General features: G+C 40.5%; 1 protein-coding gene across 1 annotated transcript in view; it reads left to right on the top strand.

The window, feature by feature from the left end:
* The window catches only part of LOC104350082 (ras-related protein Rab-10), a 29677-nt gene extending 10229 nt beyond the window's left edge, over positions 1-19448 (top strand). Inside the window, exons 4-6 of the mRNA XM_086472593.1 lie at positions 5874-5963; positions 10132-10233; positions 19374-19448. Coding sequence (XP_086328719.1) covers positions 5874-5963; positions 10132-10233; positions 19374-19448 — 267 coding nt within the window. The remainder of the gene's footprint in view (positions 1-5873; positions 5964-10131; positions 10234-19373) is intronic.
* Positions 19449-20801: the final 1353 nt, after the last annotated feature.

Here is a 20801-nt window from a genome sequence, read left to right as displayed (position 1 = left end):
AATCTGTTAGTTTAAAACTTAAAAAAATGGAAAAATACTCCATTTAAGACAATTTCTGGGAATGTAAATTGCATGATTGATTGTACCAATCTCAAAACTAGCAATTAGTGAGTGTTGTAATAGAGCTAGATAATAATAGAAAATTTAATTTAATCCTAGTGGGATATCAATTTCTGAAGTGTCTTGGTGAAAATATATGGGGACATTCATTGCAAAAGAACTGTTTTTAAGCAGTAACTGTTAAAACACAGGGCATTTTGTGATAATTAATTACTTACTGGAGGTCGGTGACATTCCTTGCATTTGCTTTGGACTGTGAATGCAAACTAGTATTTAATTCCTCACAAATGCCCAGTGTCAAAGTGGCTGTTGCTACAGCACCCTTTTAAAATATGCAAATGTCGAAAAATCAGATAAAATTTCAAGAAGGAAACAAATACGAGTTTCATTAAACACCAGACTAACAGGTAATATAAAGCTTCCACCTGAACCAATCAAACAGGATTTTTGGAGACAATTCAGACTCATTTTGTAATGATTTGTATATAGAGATTTTAAACACAAAGTGTTTTAAAAATCTGGTGTGCTGAGCCATTTTGACAACAGCTGAAAATAACAATCTAAGCAATTTAGCGTTTCTAAAAACTCCATTGATTTTATAAAAACTGGCCAGTCAGTGCTATTACAATCAGATTACCCGTAATGTTCTCATTGTATTTCGGTTATTTTAAGTGTGGAATACAGCAACTTTCCTATTAAAAATGAATTATTGTTCAAGGAAATTCCAGACACAAATATGCTGCCATATCTGTATTGTTGTAAAATTTGTATTCAGAACTAGAGGAAAGTAACGTGACTGCTTAAAAAGCTCACTAGAAAAATATACTCACAGATTAATATCTTAGGACATTATTGGCAAATCCAGTACAGGTATATTGGATTTGTAATGCACTCATTAAGAGCCTGATAATTGCAGGAAAATTACTTTAGAACCTGAAACCATTCTTTATTCGTAGGATTGCAGGTCATGTCCAATTAGTGAAGGTGTTCCTCTTGTCTGCTGACATGGCTTTTAGCTATTGTACGCAGCTGTTCTGAAAGGCTGATTCTGTTTGGCCTTTAAAAATTAAATACAAGTAAGTGTGTACCAAATCCGTTCGCAGAAAACAATTATTTCCAGGATGTTTTGAACAAGATTCCAACTAACGTATTGGCAGAAAGTCAGGTGCTCGCACAGGTTCCCAGAGAGGATCTGGAGATACCCAAAACTCGGTTTAACAGGGCCTTCAGCCGCCTGAGCTGACGTTGAAGTTGGCCCGTCTTTGAGCAAGGGGTTAGACCAGATAGATGGCTTCCAAAAGTCCTTGCCAACCTAGGTCGCTCCATGGTTCATGCATGGCATCTGGGTCTCCGGAAACTTCTGACATAGATGGTAGGTCCTAGTTTTCTTTTAAATACATTGGACCGGCTTTCATTGTGCTGGTCTTCTGGTGTGGCTGTGAAGGTGGCATCACCAGTTCCTAGCAATCGTCTCTGTGCTGGAAATTCTCTGCTAGCCCAGAGTTTTCTGCATGGGGAAGATAAGTTCATTTTCTCATGCAGCAGCAAGCCTTGGTGGCATAATTTTAGTGTTCTTGGAATACATCAGCTTTCTGTTTGTACTACGTGAAGAAGTGACCCCTCCACCAGGCTATGAAATGCGTGGGTGTGTTGGGTTGCTGCCATTTTTGCGTAGCGCCCTTTTCCGTTTGTGTTCGATTGATGCAGCTGAGAGTTGGGATCCTGGGCTGCCTTTCAGCTTTTCTGCACCGTACTTCACTAAAAGCAGCACAGCAAACTGCTTTACAAACGTAGGTTAGCTTGACTTCAAACTCTTCTAAGTTTTTCTTCCTCAGATGGGAAAGCTTGGTGTCAAAAGAATCGAATTGTTCATAGATGGGATTGTTGTTACGGCTCTGATTAGAACTGAAAATTCTTGTTCTTGTCACTTTACTAAATTGTTTTTTCTCTAATCCCAGATTGGTTTCAGGATAAATTGGTTTCTATCTAGTTGTGTCTGAGTTCTCTAATAGACAAACAAACAATCATTTGTTTATTTCCACTGAAGGCCTGAAATCAAGGCATTTGTAACTGAGGTCACAAGGTGGCATTTAGAAAAATATATGGAAAGAGGCATGTATGGGAATCATAAAATGAATACTACCCTTGTGATGCTGTCAGAGAGACTGAGGACAATGTATTCCTAACAAATTACTGTTCATTAATACAAAGGGTAAGTTTCTGGTGTCACTGTCTAGTGAATAGGAAGAAGAAACCTCCCAGCTTCATGGCCTTCCCCAGCTCTGCCTTCATCTTGCTGTGTGACCACGTGTATCCTCTTCAGATCTGAAAAATTACATTAATGCTACATTTCTTCCTCAAATACAAACTATTTAAGTGTTACCACAGTGTATTTTCTAGGTCTGGGTTCTCAGTTTCACTGTTTGGACCTACAAACAAACTCCTCTTCCCTTTCCAAACTGCAATCGATGAGTACCACAGTCATGCAGCCCTGCAGCTACGCCCTGGAAGTGTGGTGGAGGGACAAGGTGGTCATTCTGTAAGCTCTGTCACTGGACAGGTAGCTTTATGCAGCCAGGAGTCTGGATGAACTGGTAATCCCAGTCAGTTTGCGGCAGGGGATGTTGGGGGCCAGCCGTTCACGGTAGGGTCTGTGAGCCCCGTTTAAAAAGTGAAGGGGTGGTTCCTTCTGGTGACCTGTGTGTACAAACGTGACGTAGTTCTCTGTCGATAAAGGTGTCTCTGCTACTTTTGATACTCACGTGAAGTCACAGCACTTCCGTGAAACGGTTTCCCTGCGAAATGAGAACAACCGCAGAAAAAAAAAGACCTAACGTAGGAAAAACGAGACATCCAATGGGATCAGCAAGGTATTTTCCCTTTTGCATTTCTGATTTCTGTTAATAGCCACGTAGTCAAGCAGCGAGTTGGGTGTTTACCTGGTTGGGTGCCCAAGCTGGGTGGAAGTTGGCGATCAGTGAAGGCCGTGGATGTTTGGCTCCTACCAGGGCAGGCTGCTGGAGCGCACCACGGTGGGACAGCGTTCGAGTCCGGTCGGTCGTGTCCAGTCCACGGCGCCGCTGCGTGTGAGGCTCTGGCGCTGCCCCCTCCTGTGGCCACCGGGCCCGGCAGCCTGGCTCCCATCGCCACTGGTCATGGCAGCCCGGCTCCTGCCACCACCGGCTCCAGCTGCCTGGAATCCATTGGGGGAAAACCCCTTTTTGCCAGAACCTGGTGACTCCAAGGTCTGCCAGACGCTTCAAAAAAACCTTGGTCAGTCTCAATAAATCTCTCTGCTCCAATTTTTTGAGATAAATTTAGTGCTGATGTTTCCTTTTTTGGACAGTTAAAAAATATAGGCTAGGTTTTCTCCAGGTTTCGATTATTTTTATTAAGTTTCAGTAAAATGTGAACTTTGAAATGTTAAAACCAGAAGAAGAACTGAAGAGAGTGAACAAAAAATCTGGATGTATTTTTGAGATACCAAAGCAAAACACTTTTTTTTTTTACTTCTCAAAAAAAAAAAAAAAAATTCTTTTTGCCTTGATGAAATTGGTGAAATTTTTAATAGTATTTTTCCATGACATGGGAAGAAACATTTCCTGTCTCTATTAGCTTAGTCAGTGCTGACTTGCATAATAGCATCTTAACAACTGTAAAATAACTATCCTCTTCTTAGCTATAGATTTTGCATTTGGAAAGCTTATTCCTGAGCTATAAATAAAAGAGGATGAAAATACACAGCGAGCTTCTGGAAGCACTGAAGAGCCATATTTTTGTCCAATTCAAATCAGTGTACCTCTGCAGTTTTTATGCCAACTGAGCACATGGGCGAGCTTCTGCCTAATCATATTGACTTCTTTTTTTTTTTTTTAAGACTTCATCTATATAATCAGGTTTCAAAATTTGAAATGGACACCATTTGGTGGATATTCTTCATTTTTCTAAAAGCAAGAAACTGCAAGGTACCATCTTTAAAAAAAAAAGGAGTACTTGCAATGCTTTGGTGGAGGATCCAGTCAAAGTGAAAATACATTATTACATTATATTCATGTAGAAATAATAGTTATTTGCTGAAACAAATGCTTACTGTCCTGGTATCTCTAACATCCTTTAAATTTCATTACTATTTGAAGCTGTTTAGAAAGAACACTCCTACTGCAAAAATTTGTGCTGTTTGTACAGAAGTACATTTACGGGATGGATTTCCTGATTTTGTACAGAAAGTGTGCTGGTATTTCTCTGTGAATTCTACTTCAGAGTAAAGTCAAATGTCGGTTGTATAACCTTCAGCTACATACAGTCTTAAGAGGTTGGTTATGTGATGAGATTAAATTGTCTATTTACCCTATTTTAGGGACCGATGTGTGTAATTTTATGTAGGAGAACCATTGACCTTAATGAGTAAAGCTTCAGTGCATTCTGAAACAGCCAGCATTTTTGCCTATTAATCCAGGTTAGATTGATTCATTATTTTGGGCCTGTGCTTTATACTCTTATGATGAGCTTGCTTCATTTTAATACTACATTAGCTTGAACATCAGCTGTGGGTATGAAATGAGATTAGCTGACTCAAAAATGAGAGTGGGTTAAAAAAAATGGAGTAGTGTTCCTTAATAATAAATGGTGCCTACGCTGTACTCTTCGAATGAGGCAACTTAGTTGTAAAAGTGCAAATAGACTAAAAATAATGATTCTCTCATCCTTTGATGAATAGAGGTTTTTCTTTCCATTTCTCTGAAGGGAGGGGCGTGTGTCCGTGTGCATATGTATGAGCTCTGGGGAAGACCATTCCTGTGCCTGGTTTTGTCTTATGGCAAAGTTATAAAAATTAAGACTTTAACAGAGATCATAGATTTCATCAGCGTCCTTGTAGAGAGAACTGCAGCCTGAGACCAGGCTTTTGGAGTAATCAGAGAAGCTGCCTGAGCATGTACTTTCAGAATAAGATCACGTTAGCTTTGTCTCTAGATTGAGACCTCCAGGTTCCTCCATTTAAGCCTCAAAAGTGGTTTTAAATATTATGATTTTCACAACAAATGTCAGTTTTCAAATTCAACATGGTGTTGCAGAACTGTTCTCTTTCCTTGTCGTTATTCCAGTCATGTCGTGTTACAATGGCTTATCTTAAAATAACACTGATGTAAAGCACTCAGTGCATTTCACAGTCATCACGTACGTAACTGGATTTGTGGAACACAGGATGGAGACAAGGTCAAAAGCTAGATTTTTCTTCCTTTGGAAATCAATGAGGTTTTTAAATTTTACTTCATTAAAAATCTATTGCCGCCTTCTAAGTGTCTTGGAATAATCAAACTTTTATGTTGGGTTTGAACACTTTGAATATAATTTTACTGTCTGTGTGCAAAAGCGAAGCACAGAGAGGTGCTCTTTCAGGTGCAGCAAATTCCTTCCTTTTTACCTGTGAGTGCTGGATGTAGACCAGGCTAAATTGCTAATCCACGAACCCATTACTTTAGGGAGGCAATGTCTTGTGAATTCGGGGCATTTCCAGTCACTTTGAAGTCTCAAGATGGAGCATTCGTCAGAAGATGGTGCCCATGCACCGTATACTTTCTTATGAATATTGCAAATTATACCCTGCACTTGTAGGCAGCTTTTTTCTGCTCTTTGCAAACTTGCTGTTTTCCTCCCCATCCCGCTAACTGAGGGGAAAATATTTCCACAGATGAAAAGGTCAGGACAGAATTTAGCCTTTACTTTCAAAGAAGGTTAGTGTGAGCTGAAGGTGAAGGGCTTTTGTTGTTTGCTTTTTTCTTACTTGACACTTATTAATGCTGGTTCTCTTCTAGAAAGCAGGTGATGAAGTGGACGTAATACTGTTGGGCAACAAGTGTGATAAGGAGTCAGAACGTGTAGTTCCAAAACAGAAAGGAGAAAAGGTATCATTAGTACTTTCTTTGGGTTCTCCTGAGTATCTTAGTATGTGATTGTTAGGTCTTACACTGAAAATGGTAAAAAGCTCCTGAATTCCGAAACTTCTATATTAGGAGTTGCTGCAGAAGAACAGTTGTAGAGTTGGGTTTTTTTTTTTTTAAGATATGAGCAGAAATACATGAAGTAACTCCTATCTGATCTCTTTAGAATACTGATTTTTATTTATGTCTGTATTTTATTTATTTATAAATGTAACACCTACAACTTTTAAAGTACGGTAGAAAATTTACATTTTTAATTAAAACTAAAATTATTTTAGAGTCTGCATTTCAGCATAGTCTTTTAATGTGGAATATTAACATGTCATGCATAGTACATTCTGCATAATTTTTTTGGTACCACCCATCAGTGACTTTTTTGCTACAGCCTGACTGTAAGGAACCGTTCTGGCAGCCTGTGCACAGTGATCTGCATTGGCTGTGACTAACCCTAGATCCCAGAATCACAGAGTGGTTTGGGTTGGAAGGGACCTTAAAGCTCACCCAGTGCCACCCCCCTGCCATGGGCAGGGACACCTCCCACCAGACCAGGTTGCTCCCAGCCCCATCCAGCCTGGCCTTGAGCACTGCCAGGGAGGGGGCAGCCACGGCTGCTCTGGGCAGCCTGGGCCAGGGCCTCACCGCCCTCACAGGGAAGAATTTTTTCCTAATTTCGGGACAGACACATTTAGGGAACACCCAGCTCCCCTAGGTGTAACTGTGTACGTGTAGCACAGCTGGGACTACAGTATAGCTTATACCTGCTGACCGTGTGTAGGGGAAGAATTGGGGTTCAGTGGGGAGTGCTGCTTTAAAGGCCATGGCAAATTAATTCCTCACGTGCGATGAGGAAATCCAGGAGCCGTGCTATGGCAGAAAAAAAATGGTGATAATGACTAAATGTCGCAGGAGAGCGTGTCCTATATACCAGTAAGTTTTGCAGCTGCAGACTGTATGCATCTGTTGTCTGGAACTCGGAATGAGCCCTTGTGTTATGCTTTCAGGCACGGTGAGTCAGGCAGGATATCTTGTGCTTAAAGAAAAGAACACTCGTAATTTCTTGCCAATTTTATAATCCCAGATTAGGGAATTTTAAAAAAATAGCATCACCTTTTCATCAGCGTTACAAATAGGAACTTTTGAAAGTTCATTTGTATGCAAGACACTGTCAGTGTTAATGTACTAACTATATCTGTGTACAAGGAATAAGGCTGCTGAAAAGTACGAGTATGTTCTCACCCAAAATGTGCAGTCAGAAACCCGAAGAGTCACTGGATGCATGTGCACAAGAGGGCAGTAGTAGGGTTTTACATGTGGTATTAACCAGGACGTTTTCTGACTTCTGTGAACCTAACCATGCAATCAGAATTTCTCTTAATGTACTGTGTTTTTCAGAAACTAATCATTACCTCCTCAGCAATGAGTCTGCTTTCTAGATTTCCCCTGTGTTTTGAGGCAAGGCAACTCTTCAGTTATACTATTTCTGCTTTGAATGTGATTTAAAAACACTAAAGACTCTGACTGATTCGTCTGGAGAAAGATTCCATTAGCAGAGAGACTGAGTTAATAATTGTCCTCTCACTCCAAAGAAGAAAATATCCTTATTAGGGGGGAAATAGTTTGATACTCACTCTGCTACATAATAATTCTTACTTACATATTTCATATTATCCTGTGAGTGTGAGCTGTAAGTATTGTTCTGTTCAGAGTCGTGCAGAGAAGACCCCTAGATGCCCTGGGTATCTTACCGTCTATGGTGGCATTTCTAGAACAATCTGTCATAACTGAGTGGCCATCGAATGCCAATTTATAGACTAATGCTGATAATTTTTTATATGTGATTTTGATCACTCAAAACCTGATATATATAACAGTATAAAGTATTTTCTTGTATTAATAGCTTTTTATTCACTTTGAGAAAAGTTTGAACTCAACCTTCTTGGGCTCTTCCATTCCCCCTGCCCCTCAATAACATTATCTTTTTCTCTGAAAAATATATAAAAATGGTGAAGGTTATATGACTTGGTTGAATGTGGCTGGTTTTCTCCTATCAAATCTTTCTAACAGAAAGAACCAAGTAAAATATTCTTCCTTTTTTTTTTTTTTTTGCTTTTGCTGTCTTCATGTACCTGACTTCAAAGCCGATTTTACAGGTACAATACAAATGAAAAAAAAAACATTTTGCACCATTGTAGGAATATTTCGGACACATCTCTCTGATTCAACACTAAGAAATCACAGCAGCACTTTGCTAGGAAGTAGTATATTTTGAGTTAAAAGAAATGAGCAATGAGAATTAAATTTCACCTTGGAAGAGATACTGGCATTACCTATTTTGTTACTGTAAGTAAGGTAGGAGCTTGTTTCACTCAAGATCTCCAACCTGTTCTCAAGGATAATATAACATTTCTCAGTAGCATAATTCATGGAGGTTTATAAATATTTTTAGGTATTTTATTTATGGATCTATTCAAGATGCTCCCAAATGCAAAAAAAAAAAGTATTTCTTTGAATGTGCCTTTCCAGTTTCCTTATGAGAGGGAGTAGCCAAAGCTCTGTTCATACTTCCAGCTGCTTCAACACTGAACTGTTGGGTTTTTTTCCTTCTAGCTACATTTTCAGAGGACTTGCTTGCCAGAATAGTTATCAGTATGCAAGGTGAATTGGGATAATATGTACTTTAACCTTCTTTGACCAATATTGTCCACATACAGAGAAAATGGGGGTGCACTGACGGGTGTAGTAGGCAATGTAGTAACATGATACAGAGGAGGCTGAAGTACTCAAGGGGTTTTTAATTTTATTTTATTTTTATTTTGCATTGGTCTTCACAGGTGGAGCTTGCTCCCAGACCTCTGCATGTACTGGCACGGTTTGGGAAGGAGCAGGTCAGCCAGCAGTGGGAAAGCATTGGGTTAGAAGCTGCTTAGGAAAGTTGGATGCATCCATAGACATGATGAGGTTCACCCAATTGTGCTGAACAAGCAGTGTGCTGAAAGGTCAATGTGATCAGGGCCACTGCCAGTCAACTCTGAAAAATCATGGTGGTTGGGAGAGATCCCTTTTGACTAGAAACATGCCAGCATGACACCTGTCTTTAAAAAAGGCAAGGAAAAGGTTCAGGGAACTATAGTCAGTCAGCCTTGCTTCAGTCAGTGGAAGGATCGTGGAGCATGTTGTCATCAGATCCTTTTCCAAGGACATAAAGGACAGAAATACAATCTGGAATAATCAGCAGAGGACAAGTTGTACTTCACCACCCAGGTTGCCTCCTGCGATGCCAGGAAATGACTGTGTGGGCAAGGGAACAGCGGTGGTTGTGATATATCTTCAATTTAGTAAGGCTTTTGTCACCTTCTCCCATGGCATCCTCGCTTAGAAGCTGGGAAATGTGGGCTGGGCAAGTGGACCGTTAGGTGACTGAAAACTGGCTGGACTGCCAGAGGCAAAGGGTAGTGATCGAAGGCGGTGTGTCTGAATTTTGTTGGTCTTTTTTTTTCCTCATGCCAGTATATCTCTAAACTATCTGTAAGGGAAATAGACTGGAAATGAGAGAACTTGAGTAAATTAAATAAAGTCATCCAATGTCAAGTTTATGCCGCTGCTCTTCGATGTATTTTCTCTCTTCTCCTATTACCGTAATACATTTTTGCATACATATCTGTTCTGTGCTTGCCTATTGTCTCTGTGCTTCTCTCTCTCTGGTAAAAAGGAGCATCTCTGTTTTTGTGTTTCATCGCACCTCTTTTTCTGCAGTTTTTGTCACATTTTTATCTATACTCTTCTGCAGGCACTCCATTAGTTTCCTCTAAATAATTGCCTAGGAGACAATTCATTTTCCAAATAAATCAAAACATTGAGAGCAGACCCACTAGAATTTATTCTTGTTATTGACAAGTAAAGATAGGTTAAAAAAGCTGTTTTGAAAATGCAAAAATGTAAGAATGTTTTAAGAGTTACCTGAAAAACTGAGAATGAATATGGAGTACTTTAGTGAGCTAACATTTCCTTAATCAGTGTTTATGTAGCATGTTAGAAGCTGTCAGAACACCTCCATATCTCTTGCTATTAGTATTAGTTAAGTGGGTTTTTTTCCTAAAGACTGTTCATCCCATTGCCTACATTTGTTTTTCAGCTTGCTTGGGAGCATGGAATACCCTTTTTTGAAACCAGTGCTAAAGATAATGTGAACATTGAGCATGCGTTCTCAGTCTTGACTAAGGAAATACTGGAAAAGGTAGGCTGCTTTTCTGAGGAGAAAGAAGAGGGGAGGTTTTTCTTGACAGACTGGGTGAACAAGGTTGTAAATACAGAAGAGGTTTAGCAAAGCACAGCCACAGCCAGTGCTGGTTTTGCATTATGGAGTTCAGATTGGGGGGGGATGTCCTGTAGATGTACAGAGGAGGAATCTGGGGGAGAAGAATTGTGGGAGAAGAGAGCAACAGAAGAGGGGAGTAGGTAAAATACAGTTCAGAGAGAAGGTGAAAATTCAGGAAAACTGTACTTGTGGCTTTCCTTCACCCACTTTTCTTCAAGGGAGAGGTTAACAGCTCTAGAGTAGTTCCACTTCTGAAGCAGGAAGATTCCTTTTTCCTGTAGGTTTCTGCAGGGTATGCACACTGTGAAGATGCTACATGCTGATGGAATGAGCAGACCTTTTATGTTCAGCAATCAAATTTTTTATCCAAAGTTCACAGCTGTTTGTTTGGATGATTTACACGAGTGCATTTGAAGTTGTTAGGGCCTCAGATTTTACTTAATTAGTGGTAGAATCAATATTGTAGCTGTCAGAGTCAGCATCTCTAACTACCTCGAGTGTGTTGGCTTAAAGGTCCTTACTCCTCAGCGCGGCAATACTTTTGTAGGACTGAATTATTGTTAATTAGCTCTGAAAATGTTTTGCATTGCAATTTATTTTTAGACAGTGGAATATTATTTTAGACGTTAATGGATGTTCTTCATGCAATGCATTATCATTGCCATTCATCACCAATATTAGTTATACAAAACTAACCTTCCGTTCCGAATACTCTTGAAGTCATAATAAAGATAAATGAGCAAAATTACTGACAAAGTCACAAGTTGCAGTGTTTTGATTAAATAGCCATAGGGGATGGTCAGAGTAATAGCTCAGGGTTGGACTGCTTCTAAATCAAGGTCCTGTCATATTATACAATAACACAAGCTGCACTTGGTTATTTTGGGGGAGGAAAAAAAAAAAAAAGCTTTTGATTCCTTTAGCATGAAAATGAAGCTCAGCAGCTCAACAGTCAAATACCGTTTAGAGCAGGAGGATAATGGCAGGTCCTTGGAACAGTTGGTGAAAAGTCTCAAATGCTAACTCTGATTTTCTTGTAAATGAAAAAGACATTGTCATACTACTTTAAATAGAGAATATATTTGTTCGTATGAAGCATGAAAACCACAAAACAATAGCGATGATCCCAACTGCTGCAAAGACAAAACGTGTGTGAAGCGAGCAGTTCTGCACAGTGCGTTTGGGTAAGATCCAAGAGAATTCTCTGCAGCGTGCAGAAATGATATTTGGTTATTTCTCACTTCAAGATTGCCTGCGCTTACTTCACCCCGAGTGGAACTTCAGTATTCCTCCTCACCTTCATGAAAATTTATGGGTTTTGTAGTGTGGACACGCGAACAAATTCAGACCATGTTGAAAATGTTACACCGCGGCATGGCTTTAATTAGAGCTGCTTGAGGATACGGGTGTACACGGCGTGCGTGTACGTGTGTTTGGAAAAGATGTCCATGAGAATTCGCCAAGTTTGTCTGTAGTGACATCTCGCCTTATCTAGAAATGTTTGCAATCCCTGCTGGGGCATCACGTACCCTTACTTTGGTGTGTAATTTGCCATTTTTAGTGAAATGCATTTGTTGATTTAAACGAGGACTCCTTTAGCCCAATTGGTTTTGCCACTGGCCTGATAAGAAAAGAGTTCACAGTAAAAAAAAAAAAATAAAAAATCTACCATACAGTTTCATCATGGTTTTCAGGTTCGACAAAATAATTTGCTTGTTCACAAAACTGTGAAATCTGAATGTAGTACTTGAATTTTAACTTCCTCTAACTGATGAAATTTTGGAGAAGGTGAAATGCAGTAGGAAGTGTGACTAGTAGCTGTGAAAAATGACATGAGAGATGCCAGTCTGAGATCACTTCAGTCGTACATCCCTTCTGCAGCAGTAAGATATGTGCTGGCTGGCTGTAAAAAAGGAGGTAGAGCTTTGCACAGTGTTTTGGCCCAAGATATGTCTGAGGCAGCAGGATATCTGGCCTCCCTTCCTCCTGCAGTAGGACCACCTGTCCCAGACTGGTGAGGTGCTTCAGTGGAAGTCTGTTGTGGCCGTGCTTTTGGGAAGCACGTGGAGGTCATTCCGAAGGCAGATAGGCAGGGCAGGCTGGCAGGCAACACACCGTTTTCAGATGCATTGCAGGAGGCTGGCTTCATCTGAGGAAATCTGGGAGTTTTCTATATCCATTCTTGTTCACCATCTACTACGAGCATTTCTTTATTAACTAAACCTAAGGAAAACAGTCCTGTAGATGGGGAAGATCAACGTCTGGAGTTACAGAGCTCATCCAGAAATAACGAGCTTCTTGATTCTATCGAAATACAGAACAAGTTGTGGTTCAGTGGAGGACTGAGGGAAAAAAACACATTAAAATGTGTCAGACAAACACCAAAAAAGGCAAGTTTGTATCGTTGTTATTTTCTGCTGCATTTTCCTCTCTTCTTTTGTGGTTTTACGTAAGGGAGCGAGGTTACTTCTGTATTCCAGCGATTCAGGTAACTAAAGCACTGCTTGACCCTTCAGATACACTTTCCATCTCTGCCATTCTGTGGTGGCCCTCAGTCCTACAGCTCTAATTTACGTGGGTAACCTCACTGAAACAATCAGATGTTATTTGACAGCTTGCATTGGTAACAGCTAAGGAGTCGTGCCGTATTTTTGACAACTTACGATTTTCAAACCAAATAGTTAATAATAACTGATGTGATCGTGTTTGAAAGGCTGCAGTGGAAATGAATGTTAATGGCACAGATTATTCCAGAGGTTTGCTTATTCCAGAGGTTTGCTTAGACACGTTGACAAATAGCAACAGTATTTTATTTATTCACAATTCTTATGTGTCTCAGATATGCCTAAACCTGTTCATTAATAGGTGGCAGCTGTTCCTTAACAATGCTTCTGGTTGCCAGTGTATGATCTGTACTTGTGAGTCAGTCCTCGAAAAACAACCAAAACCAAAAAATACCACCCAGAATGCAGTTAGTATTTCGACTTTGGTGTTGTTTGGTTTCATGGCTGACAAGCTGTACTCTTCTCCACTAGCTTTTAAAGAAATATTACAAGCCTTTGTATTTCTGTCTTTGTGGGTGTGGTGGTTGGTATTTTTCTAAACGAGGAGCAGAAGGAGGGCAACTGTATTCCACAAAAAGAAAAAACGCGAAGTTTTTGCTCTTTTCTGAAGACTGCTGTAAGACTAACCAATGCTTAGTTCTGCCTACCTCCCAAGAGTGATTGACTCCTAAGATTGTTTTAATATAATATTAAATAAACATAAATCTGCTGAGCCGAGAACAGTCAAAATCCATTTAAGAACTTTCCCTGTGCTGTTGAGAGTAACATTTAATGTTTAACAGCTGGATGTCATTTGAGATGAACGCTCAGAAGCAGCAGGCCTCAGTTCTGTCCTTCCTTGAGCTCTTTACCTTCCTCTCCTATGGCAACAGGATTTTTGAGATTACACTGTGTCCCCCATTCCTTTGCTCCTGAACTACCTTTGGAACTTGCTAGCTGATTTTAAACAAATTTGACAGGTCAAACTAAAAGACATTTAAGCTCCCAAGATGTTCCCTGAAAATAAGGAGCTGGGTGAAGGAGAGGCAAAGTATTGTGCCGAAGGAAAGCCTCCAGCATTAGTTCATACAGTATTAGACAGACATGACTACACAGAGAGACTGAAAAATGCTTCAACCAGTCACTCCAGCTGGAGCTTGCATCACAGGTATCAAATTTAATTCACTGCAAGACCCAAATCCATAGGAAATCGGGTTTCGTTGTTGCCAAGGTTCATGGAATTGTTAGTTTGTCCAAAAGATCCCTGTGTCTCCAGCAGTGCCCATTCAGTGTTTCTTTATTATCCTCAGTCATGCACGGAGCCCCAGGCTTTATTTGCCCTTTATTTAGCTTGTACTGACCACAGAATATTAGTTTCTTTGTGAGGTTTTTCATAATACCCATAATGCTGTATTTTAGACCTATGTTAGATTTTTATCTTCATAACCTTAGTAACAATAGGTAGTGTTGCCAACATGGGAATCAAGGTACAGAGATTAAGGCAAAGAGGGTAAATGTACCAACTCAGTGCCGGTGCAATGTAGGGCTTAATTTTATTCCACTATCCTGTTTAATTAAAAAAAAAAAAGTCTGTTTTAGACGTTGAATGAGACAGATATTCTTCTCGAAACAGTAGCATATAATTAGGTCATGTAAATCAAAACTTAATCATAACGTTTGGGTGTAGGGGATGAGATTCATCTTAGCGTGCAGCCTTAGCCAGCTAAAGTTTCCATGACTGGTCTGCTGTGGTTGTGTGGAATCATCTCTACCCAGTGGAAAAAGATGCATCTTTTTAACATAAAATTGTGTTCTGGAGGTGCCTTTCTCTCTCTTCATTGATTATACAGGATTCCATATCTCACCCTGTATGGTTTCATAGCGTTAAATAAATTAAACTCCAGGAGACCAAGGGGATGTTATACACTTGACTTACTTCTGGCATGTGCTGCTTCTGCAAGTTCTTGACTTTGAAGCCTGATGGCTCTCTTAAATGGGGGGGTTGAGGTGAAACTGTATTAACCCTTACGCAGACAATCTGTAGGGCTGAGGAACCTTAGAGCAACAGCCCAGCTGCCTTCTCAAGCTTGTGAAATAGCCAATTGCAGTACACCACTGTTACAGTCCCCGTGGTAGTAACAGAAGAGGGAGATAGAGACCCACACTTTGTGGGTTACATGTGTTTTGGACGTGGTGGAATACCAGGATTTGGGAATAAGGACTTCATCCCCATTTCTTGAGGAAGGTGTCCTGCAGCAGTTAGATCCTGCTGTGCCCGACCCCGTACCCTCTCCTGCACCTCTCCCTGCCCCCCCAGTGATTGCTTTCCCTGCTCATATATCCCTGGCTCTTGCTGGGTACTGCTTGTGCCCTGTCCTGCCCATTCCTGCTGCAAGAGGACTGTCTTGTCTTTTGAACAAGTAATTACAGAATACAGGGAAAATACAGGCAAAGAAAATGGCAGGAGTGATCTTAGTAACTGAGTTCTCTCTACTGGGAGTTCAGGTGTGGAAGTCACAAGATTCTCTGCCAGGCTTTGTCAACTGTCACTGTTAAATGTAAACAGCATGATTGTGGTTATTAACTGTGATCATTTTGTCATTAGAGAGAATAAAAATCCCTGGAATTTCAAGAAGTTATAAGCAATGGGAACTTCAGTTACAGTCCCTTCTGCTTGTTTCTCTAAAGCCCATAGTTTTCCTACAGGAACTCCAGGTCTGCCTTTGATGGGGGCACCGAAACATATCGAGTAAAATTCTTCCAAACCCATAGTGAACCTCACCTCCAAAAAAAACCTGAACAGTATCAAAATACCAAGAAGTCGTGCTGGAGTAAGTGAATCCAACTTGGTATGACACTGCTGATCTGAGTGGTTTTCCAGCAAGGAAAGGGCATCTGATCTTAACTAACATTTATAAATGTACTCCGTTAGAAGCCATTCACAGGGTTCCCTTATTTATTTATATATATATACACACAGACATATAGATATGTATCTATCTGCCCTTGTATACCAGCTTAGCTCTCTTTCCCTGATCAGAAGAGGAAAAAAGGGCAAAAACCCACTTGGGATCTCAGCCATCTCATCACAATTCCCGTGCCTACAAGTTGGGTGTCTGCTGACCGCCAGTAATACAAACTCTGCTTAGAGCTGGGGAGGAGAGACGGCTGGCTGTGAAGACCTGCCTGTTCATCCCGGCTGATTTTCTCCACTGATTTGTCTGGAAGCTTAAAACCGACTTAAACAGATGCTTGCCTGTTAGGCAAGACCTGTCTGCTGTGCTATTTAACAGGAAAAACTCGTATTTGATAGCAGGAAGTTTCAACATCTTAGTAAAATCACAGCATGGTGGAGCGGTATCTGTGTCCGGGGCGGTATTTTCAAAGCCCCACTTTGCCCAAGATGCTGAACTGGAAACGAGCTTCTCGGTACCGTTTTGGTTCTTCTCACCTTTTCAGAGTTTTCTGCTGTTCGTTGTCTGGCTTGTGGGGGAGTGAGTTCCGAGGGGCTGAGCTGAAACGTGAGCTGGAAGTGTTGGTGCTCAGGGAGCCCTGAAGAAGGAATGCTGCCTGCCTTGTTCTCGCAGGTGGGAGAGATTTGCATACCTCCCTGCTGTAATTTCAGGAGACCGGGGTGCCCCACCTCTTCCGAGGCTTGGCTGAGGCTGAGCACTGCGGGGGATTGCTTGGTTGTTCCTTCAGTGCTTTATGCAGGACTCGTAGTATCTCTTCAGGTTATGAACGTGCGCGTTTTAAATGCACATATAGCACATTTGCTTAAATGAATCCCAGGCCCTTATTTGCTTGACGAAGATCCTGTATGGAATAGTCTTATCAAACTGAAATGATTCTTAAAGCCATCAAATTTTAAATGGCTTTTAAAACAAACGATTATCTCTTCTTTATTTGTGGAGAGGTGGTTCTTGTCTTTCTGTCCTGGCTGATTTGTTAATGAGCTACTGTCAGATAATGATTTTGTGGATTATATGAACCATTGAATTGTCAAATAAGTTTCACCATTCTTAATCACTTACAGTACTGAGGATCCTTGCTAAGGATACGTGAACAGCTTACTTGCCACCCAAAAGTACTATCAAGTAGTAAAATAGTTGCAAATAAGCATTTTCAGTGTTTGAGGAACATGCAGGTTTCTCCTCTTTAACTGAAAGCATGAAGTTAGATATAACCTGCAACATGTTCAACACTTTCAATTTACCTGTTTCCTCTGAAGTAAAGGAGGTGAAACCTGAAAATTCTGAAATGGTTCCAACAGGGATTTTTCTAGGACTTTTTTAGTACTTGAACTGAATTTTTTTCTTCTGAAGAAAAGGGGTGAAACAAAACCTACTTAGTTTATGTCCACAACAATCAATGCTGAGATGCTGAGTGTTATTTCTTGGTCTGAACAGAGTGAATTTAAATTTCTTATTGTACCATCCCACCCCCCAAATCTTATCTCTAGACCAGAGTGGTGTCTTGTTCCTTGAGATGACAAGGTTATGGCTGTGTACTTTCGGTTCTGCCTTGCTCCCTCTTTTACAAAGGTCTTCATACTTTACATTTACTGTCTAGGCTCGAAGACTATCATATAGTGTCTCCACCTAGCACAAATTATAATGGCTAATGCCTGTACAGTGGCTAATGCCTGTACTCAGGCGCATTACACAACTGGGTAAAAAATTAAATCAGAAGTTATGAAGCTGCATATTGGAATTTGTAATAAAACCAGAAAACTGGTAATAAAAATGTTATGTCAGTTGGTACTTGTCACTCCAACAAAAAAAAGCCAAGTGAAAGTGCACGTGCTGTATTTCTTCATACATGATTTGTATGTGACTAATGACAAGTAATTCCTAAAATCACTAAGTCACAGTCTTCCAGTACCCTAGAGTCAGAGCAGTAAGTGTTAGTAGCGTTATTGATGGCAGCTTTGGCGTCCGTTCTGAGGTTTACACACTGTGATACCTTTCCTGCCCTCTGCTCCTGCCCCTGCCCATCCCTTCTGACCCCTTCCCAGGTGTTTCATCTTCCCCCCCACTGCGGAAGCCTCCCTGGGTCCCTGCAGGCCCAGGGAGGAACGGGCTCAGCCACTCTCTTGGTGGGGATAGCCCTGGCACAGGGCAGCCAGCACGCTGGAAGAGCTAAAACTGTGGCTACAGAAGGAAAAAGGAAACAAATTCCATGCGTCTTCTCCAGAATTTTAGGCAGTGTTAAATATTCTCACCCAAGGCTTATTGTAACGTGGGGGAATCTTCTATTTTCCCCTCGTTTTGATTCGGCCGAGTCATTTTAGGTGAACTTTCCTGGATGTGGTCAATATTCAACTACCCTGCGACGCTGCATGTTCAAGTTCTCAGTTCCGATTCCTGATCAGAGTTGTACTACATGATGCCTTCCCCCCCCCCCCCCCCTTTTTTTTTTTTTCCTGTGCTTTGAGTTTCAGGATTCCAGCTTAGATAGCTGTCCTCTCGGGAAGCTTCTCTTTATTGTCAGAAAGGGTCGTTTGTGGCTGTTGGGTTTGGGTCGAGAGAGGAATGTGGTGAATCCAGTGGTTGCACTGACTCCTCTGTGTGACGCTTGGTAAACCCGCCGAGCGGCAGGCAGGAGAAGGGCAAGGACGGACGTCAGGACCGTTTTTTACCGAGGCACGTGGCAGCGTTCTGTACGTCTCTGGCCCGAGTTCAGGGTCCAGCGCTCATAGTTTTACAGTTCAAGAGTGCAACGCGTACTGGGACTGCGTTGCACAACTGGGTTCGGTGGTTTCTCTGGTCAGCACTAATTATCTGGTTGAGTTTTATTGCTGAAAGGAAGAGTGCCGGGTTTGCTGATTTTTATTTATTTATTTTTAATCTGCTTTTGCAATCAGTACATAGAAGTTTTACAAGGGCGGAGTGCTATTTTGATAGTTTACCTTGATAAAAACGGAGTTATTTCCATTTAGGGGTTTTCCTGGTTGTGAACTAGAGACAAGAAAATAGAGCATTTCAGTGAATTTCACAAAACAAGTTAACGTCCTTTGTAACAATTAATAGCCGGTGCCTTTTGTTAATGGGTACCGATGTTCTGTATTTCCCTGTTCCTTTCAACGGGGTTTTTGCACCCCGTGCTCAGTACTTCAAAGGTTAGTTGAACTTCACTGCAGATTAGTGAAAATTGGTGTAGTCAACAGAAGAACCTCTACATCTAGAACGATTCATGGGAGTAAAGGTTTACAGGATCAGTTCCTACGGTGTGTAGTGTCTCCTCAACAGACACTTTCTATCATCATCTGTCACCTTCAGAGTTAGGAGAGATGTTTGAGGCGGCTAAAGAATGTAAATGCTCCAAGCTGGGACTTGCATGGGCGTCAGTCTCTCTGTACTTTATTAGAAAACACGATCTTTTAGTTAAATAATCAAAGGAAAAATATATCCAGTGACCCCACCAAACTTTTACATATTAAAATATGTAAAAATTCAGGCTTTTCAACTGTTGTGTTCTAGTTATCTTAATTGTTTGCTTTTGTTTGTTTTACAGAAATCCTGTGTATTATATGACTTAGATGTTGTGGCTCTAAATGAAAATAAGAAGAGAACCTGCTGTGCATTCTGAAATATTGTTTCTTATTCCATTTTCTCTTCAGAAAATGTTAACTATTGCAAAGGAACATACAAGATTTTAAAAGTAATCCCAAAACATAGTATTTAGGCATCCTTTGTATTACAAAAACTTTGTTGCCAAATGGGTTTTTTTATATTTTTATATTATATTTTCATATTTTTAATGTGAAGTTAAAACAATTATCTGACTTTGGAATTATTAGATGCAGCACAGGATGACTGCATTTGCATACGAATGTTTGCAGAAATGAAATCTAAGTGTACTAATTTTCTCTTATTAAAAAAGAGTTACCTTGACTTTTTTTTTTTCTGTGTTATTTATACTAGATTTGTAATGTAATGAACATTGACGTCATCACACAGCCAGCCTTCTTATACATAAAATCACTTACACGATCTCCCAGATAATCTCTCTTTAAGTAGCTGGTATTTACTGCAGTCCCCTAAGATGATTTCCTGGGAATTTTGTCTTTGTTTGGTTTATGTCCATTTCAGAAACATAGGTGTTAATGAATACCCTTGAACAGGGAGGCTGCAGAGGTGGGGGCGGAGAGAAAAGAATCCGCTGCACACAAGATCAGTCTGTTGCTGAACCTTCCTTAGAAGGCAGAAAACGTGGAACAACAGAATGCATCCAGTAATAATTATCTGGCTAATATAAACTTTTATCGTTCTATAAAATAATTCACGCGGGCATTCACAGCATTGTCAAGCGTTCCTTTTGTCGTAAACGATCACAGCGCTGAAAGGGCACGCAGTGCTCGTTGGTCCTGTGAGATATTTGTGTTATTTTCTTAACGTAGAAATACATCAGGTGTCTGATTCTGCTCATTTCTAAATACATCAGGTATCATTCTGCTCAGTGTCTGTTTTATATCTTTAATTTCAGTGCAGGATTATCAGATTTTATTTAAATGAGGGCAGAATCAGGATCCCAGTTTCTTTTTTCTTTAACCAAAAGCAAAGAGAACACAAACCTGCAGGACACGCACAAAGCAAGCACAAGTTGGGAGGTCTGAACTGGGGTGATTTTATTGTCTTTTTATTATTTTATTTGGTTTTGTTTGTGAGATGTGGCTCTTGCTGATTATTCAATGTAATTGTTTTATCGCCATTTGTGAATGAACGCTACTGCTGTGCGAAATTGTGTTGTGAGCTATCCCAGCCCGTCCAGAATAACTAACTCCAGTGGCTTCTTGGTCTGGAATGTCACTACCCTCCTGAAATAGGCCTGCTGCTTTTCTGAGGGCTGTTTGCAGACTGCCGTAATATCAAATTAATATTAAATTTGGTATCAAGACAGTGAGCTCAGCTTTCTGAAGCACGTGGGACCTCATGTGCCTGA

This window comes from Leptosomus discolor, chromosome 13, assembly GCF_034619465.1.
Source record: "Leptosomus discolor isolate bLepDis1 chromosome 13, bLepDis1.hap2, whole genome shotgun sequence".
NCBI classification, from domain to species: domain Eukaryota; kingdom Metazoa; phylum Chordata; class Aves; order Leptosomiformes; family Leptosomidae; genus Leptosomus; species Leptosomus discolor.
The sequence above is the reverse complement of the archived record's forward strand: the minus strand, read 5'-3'. Positions and strand labels throughout refer to the sequence as shown.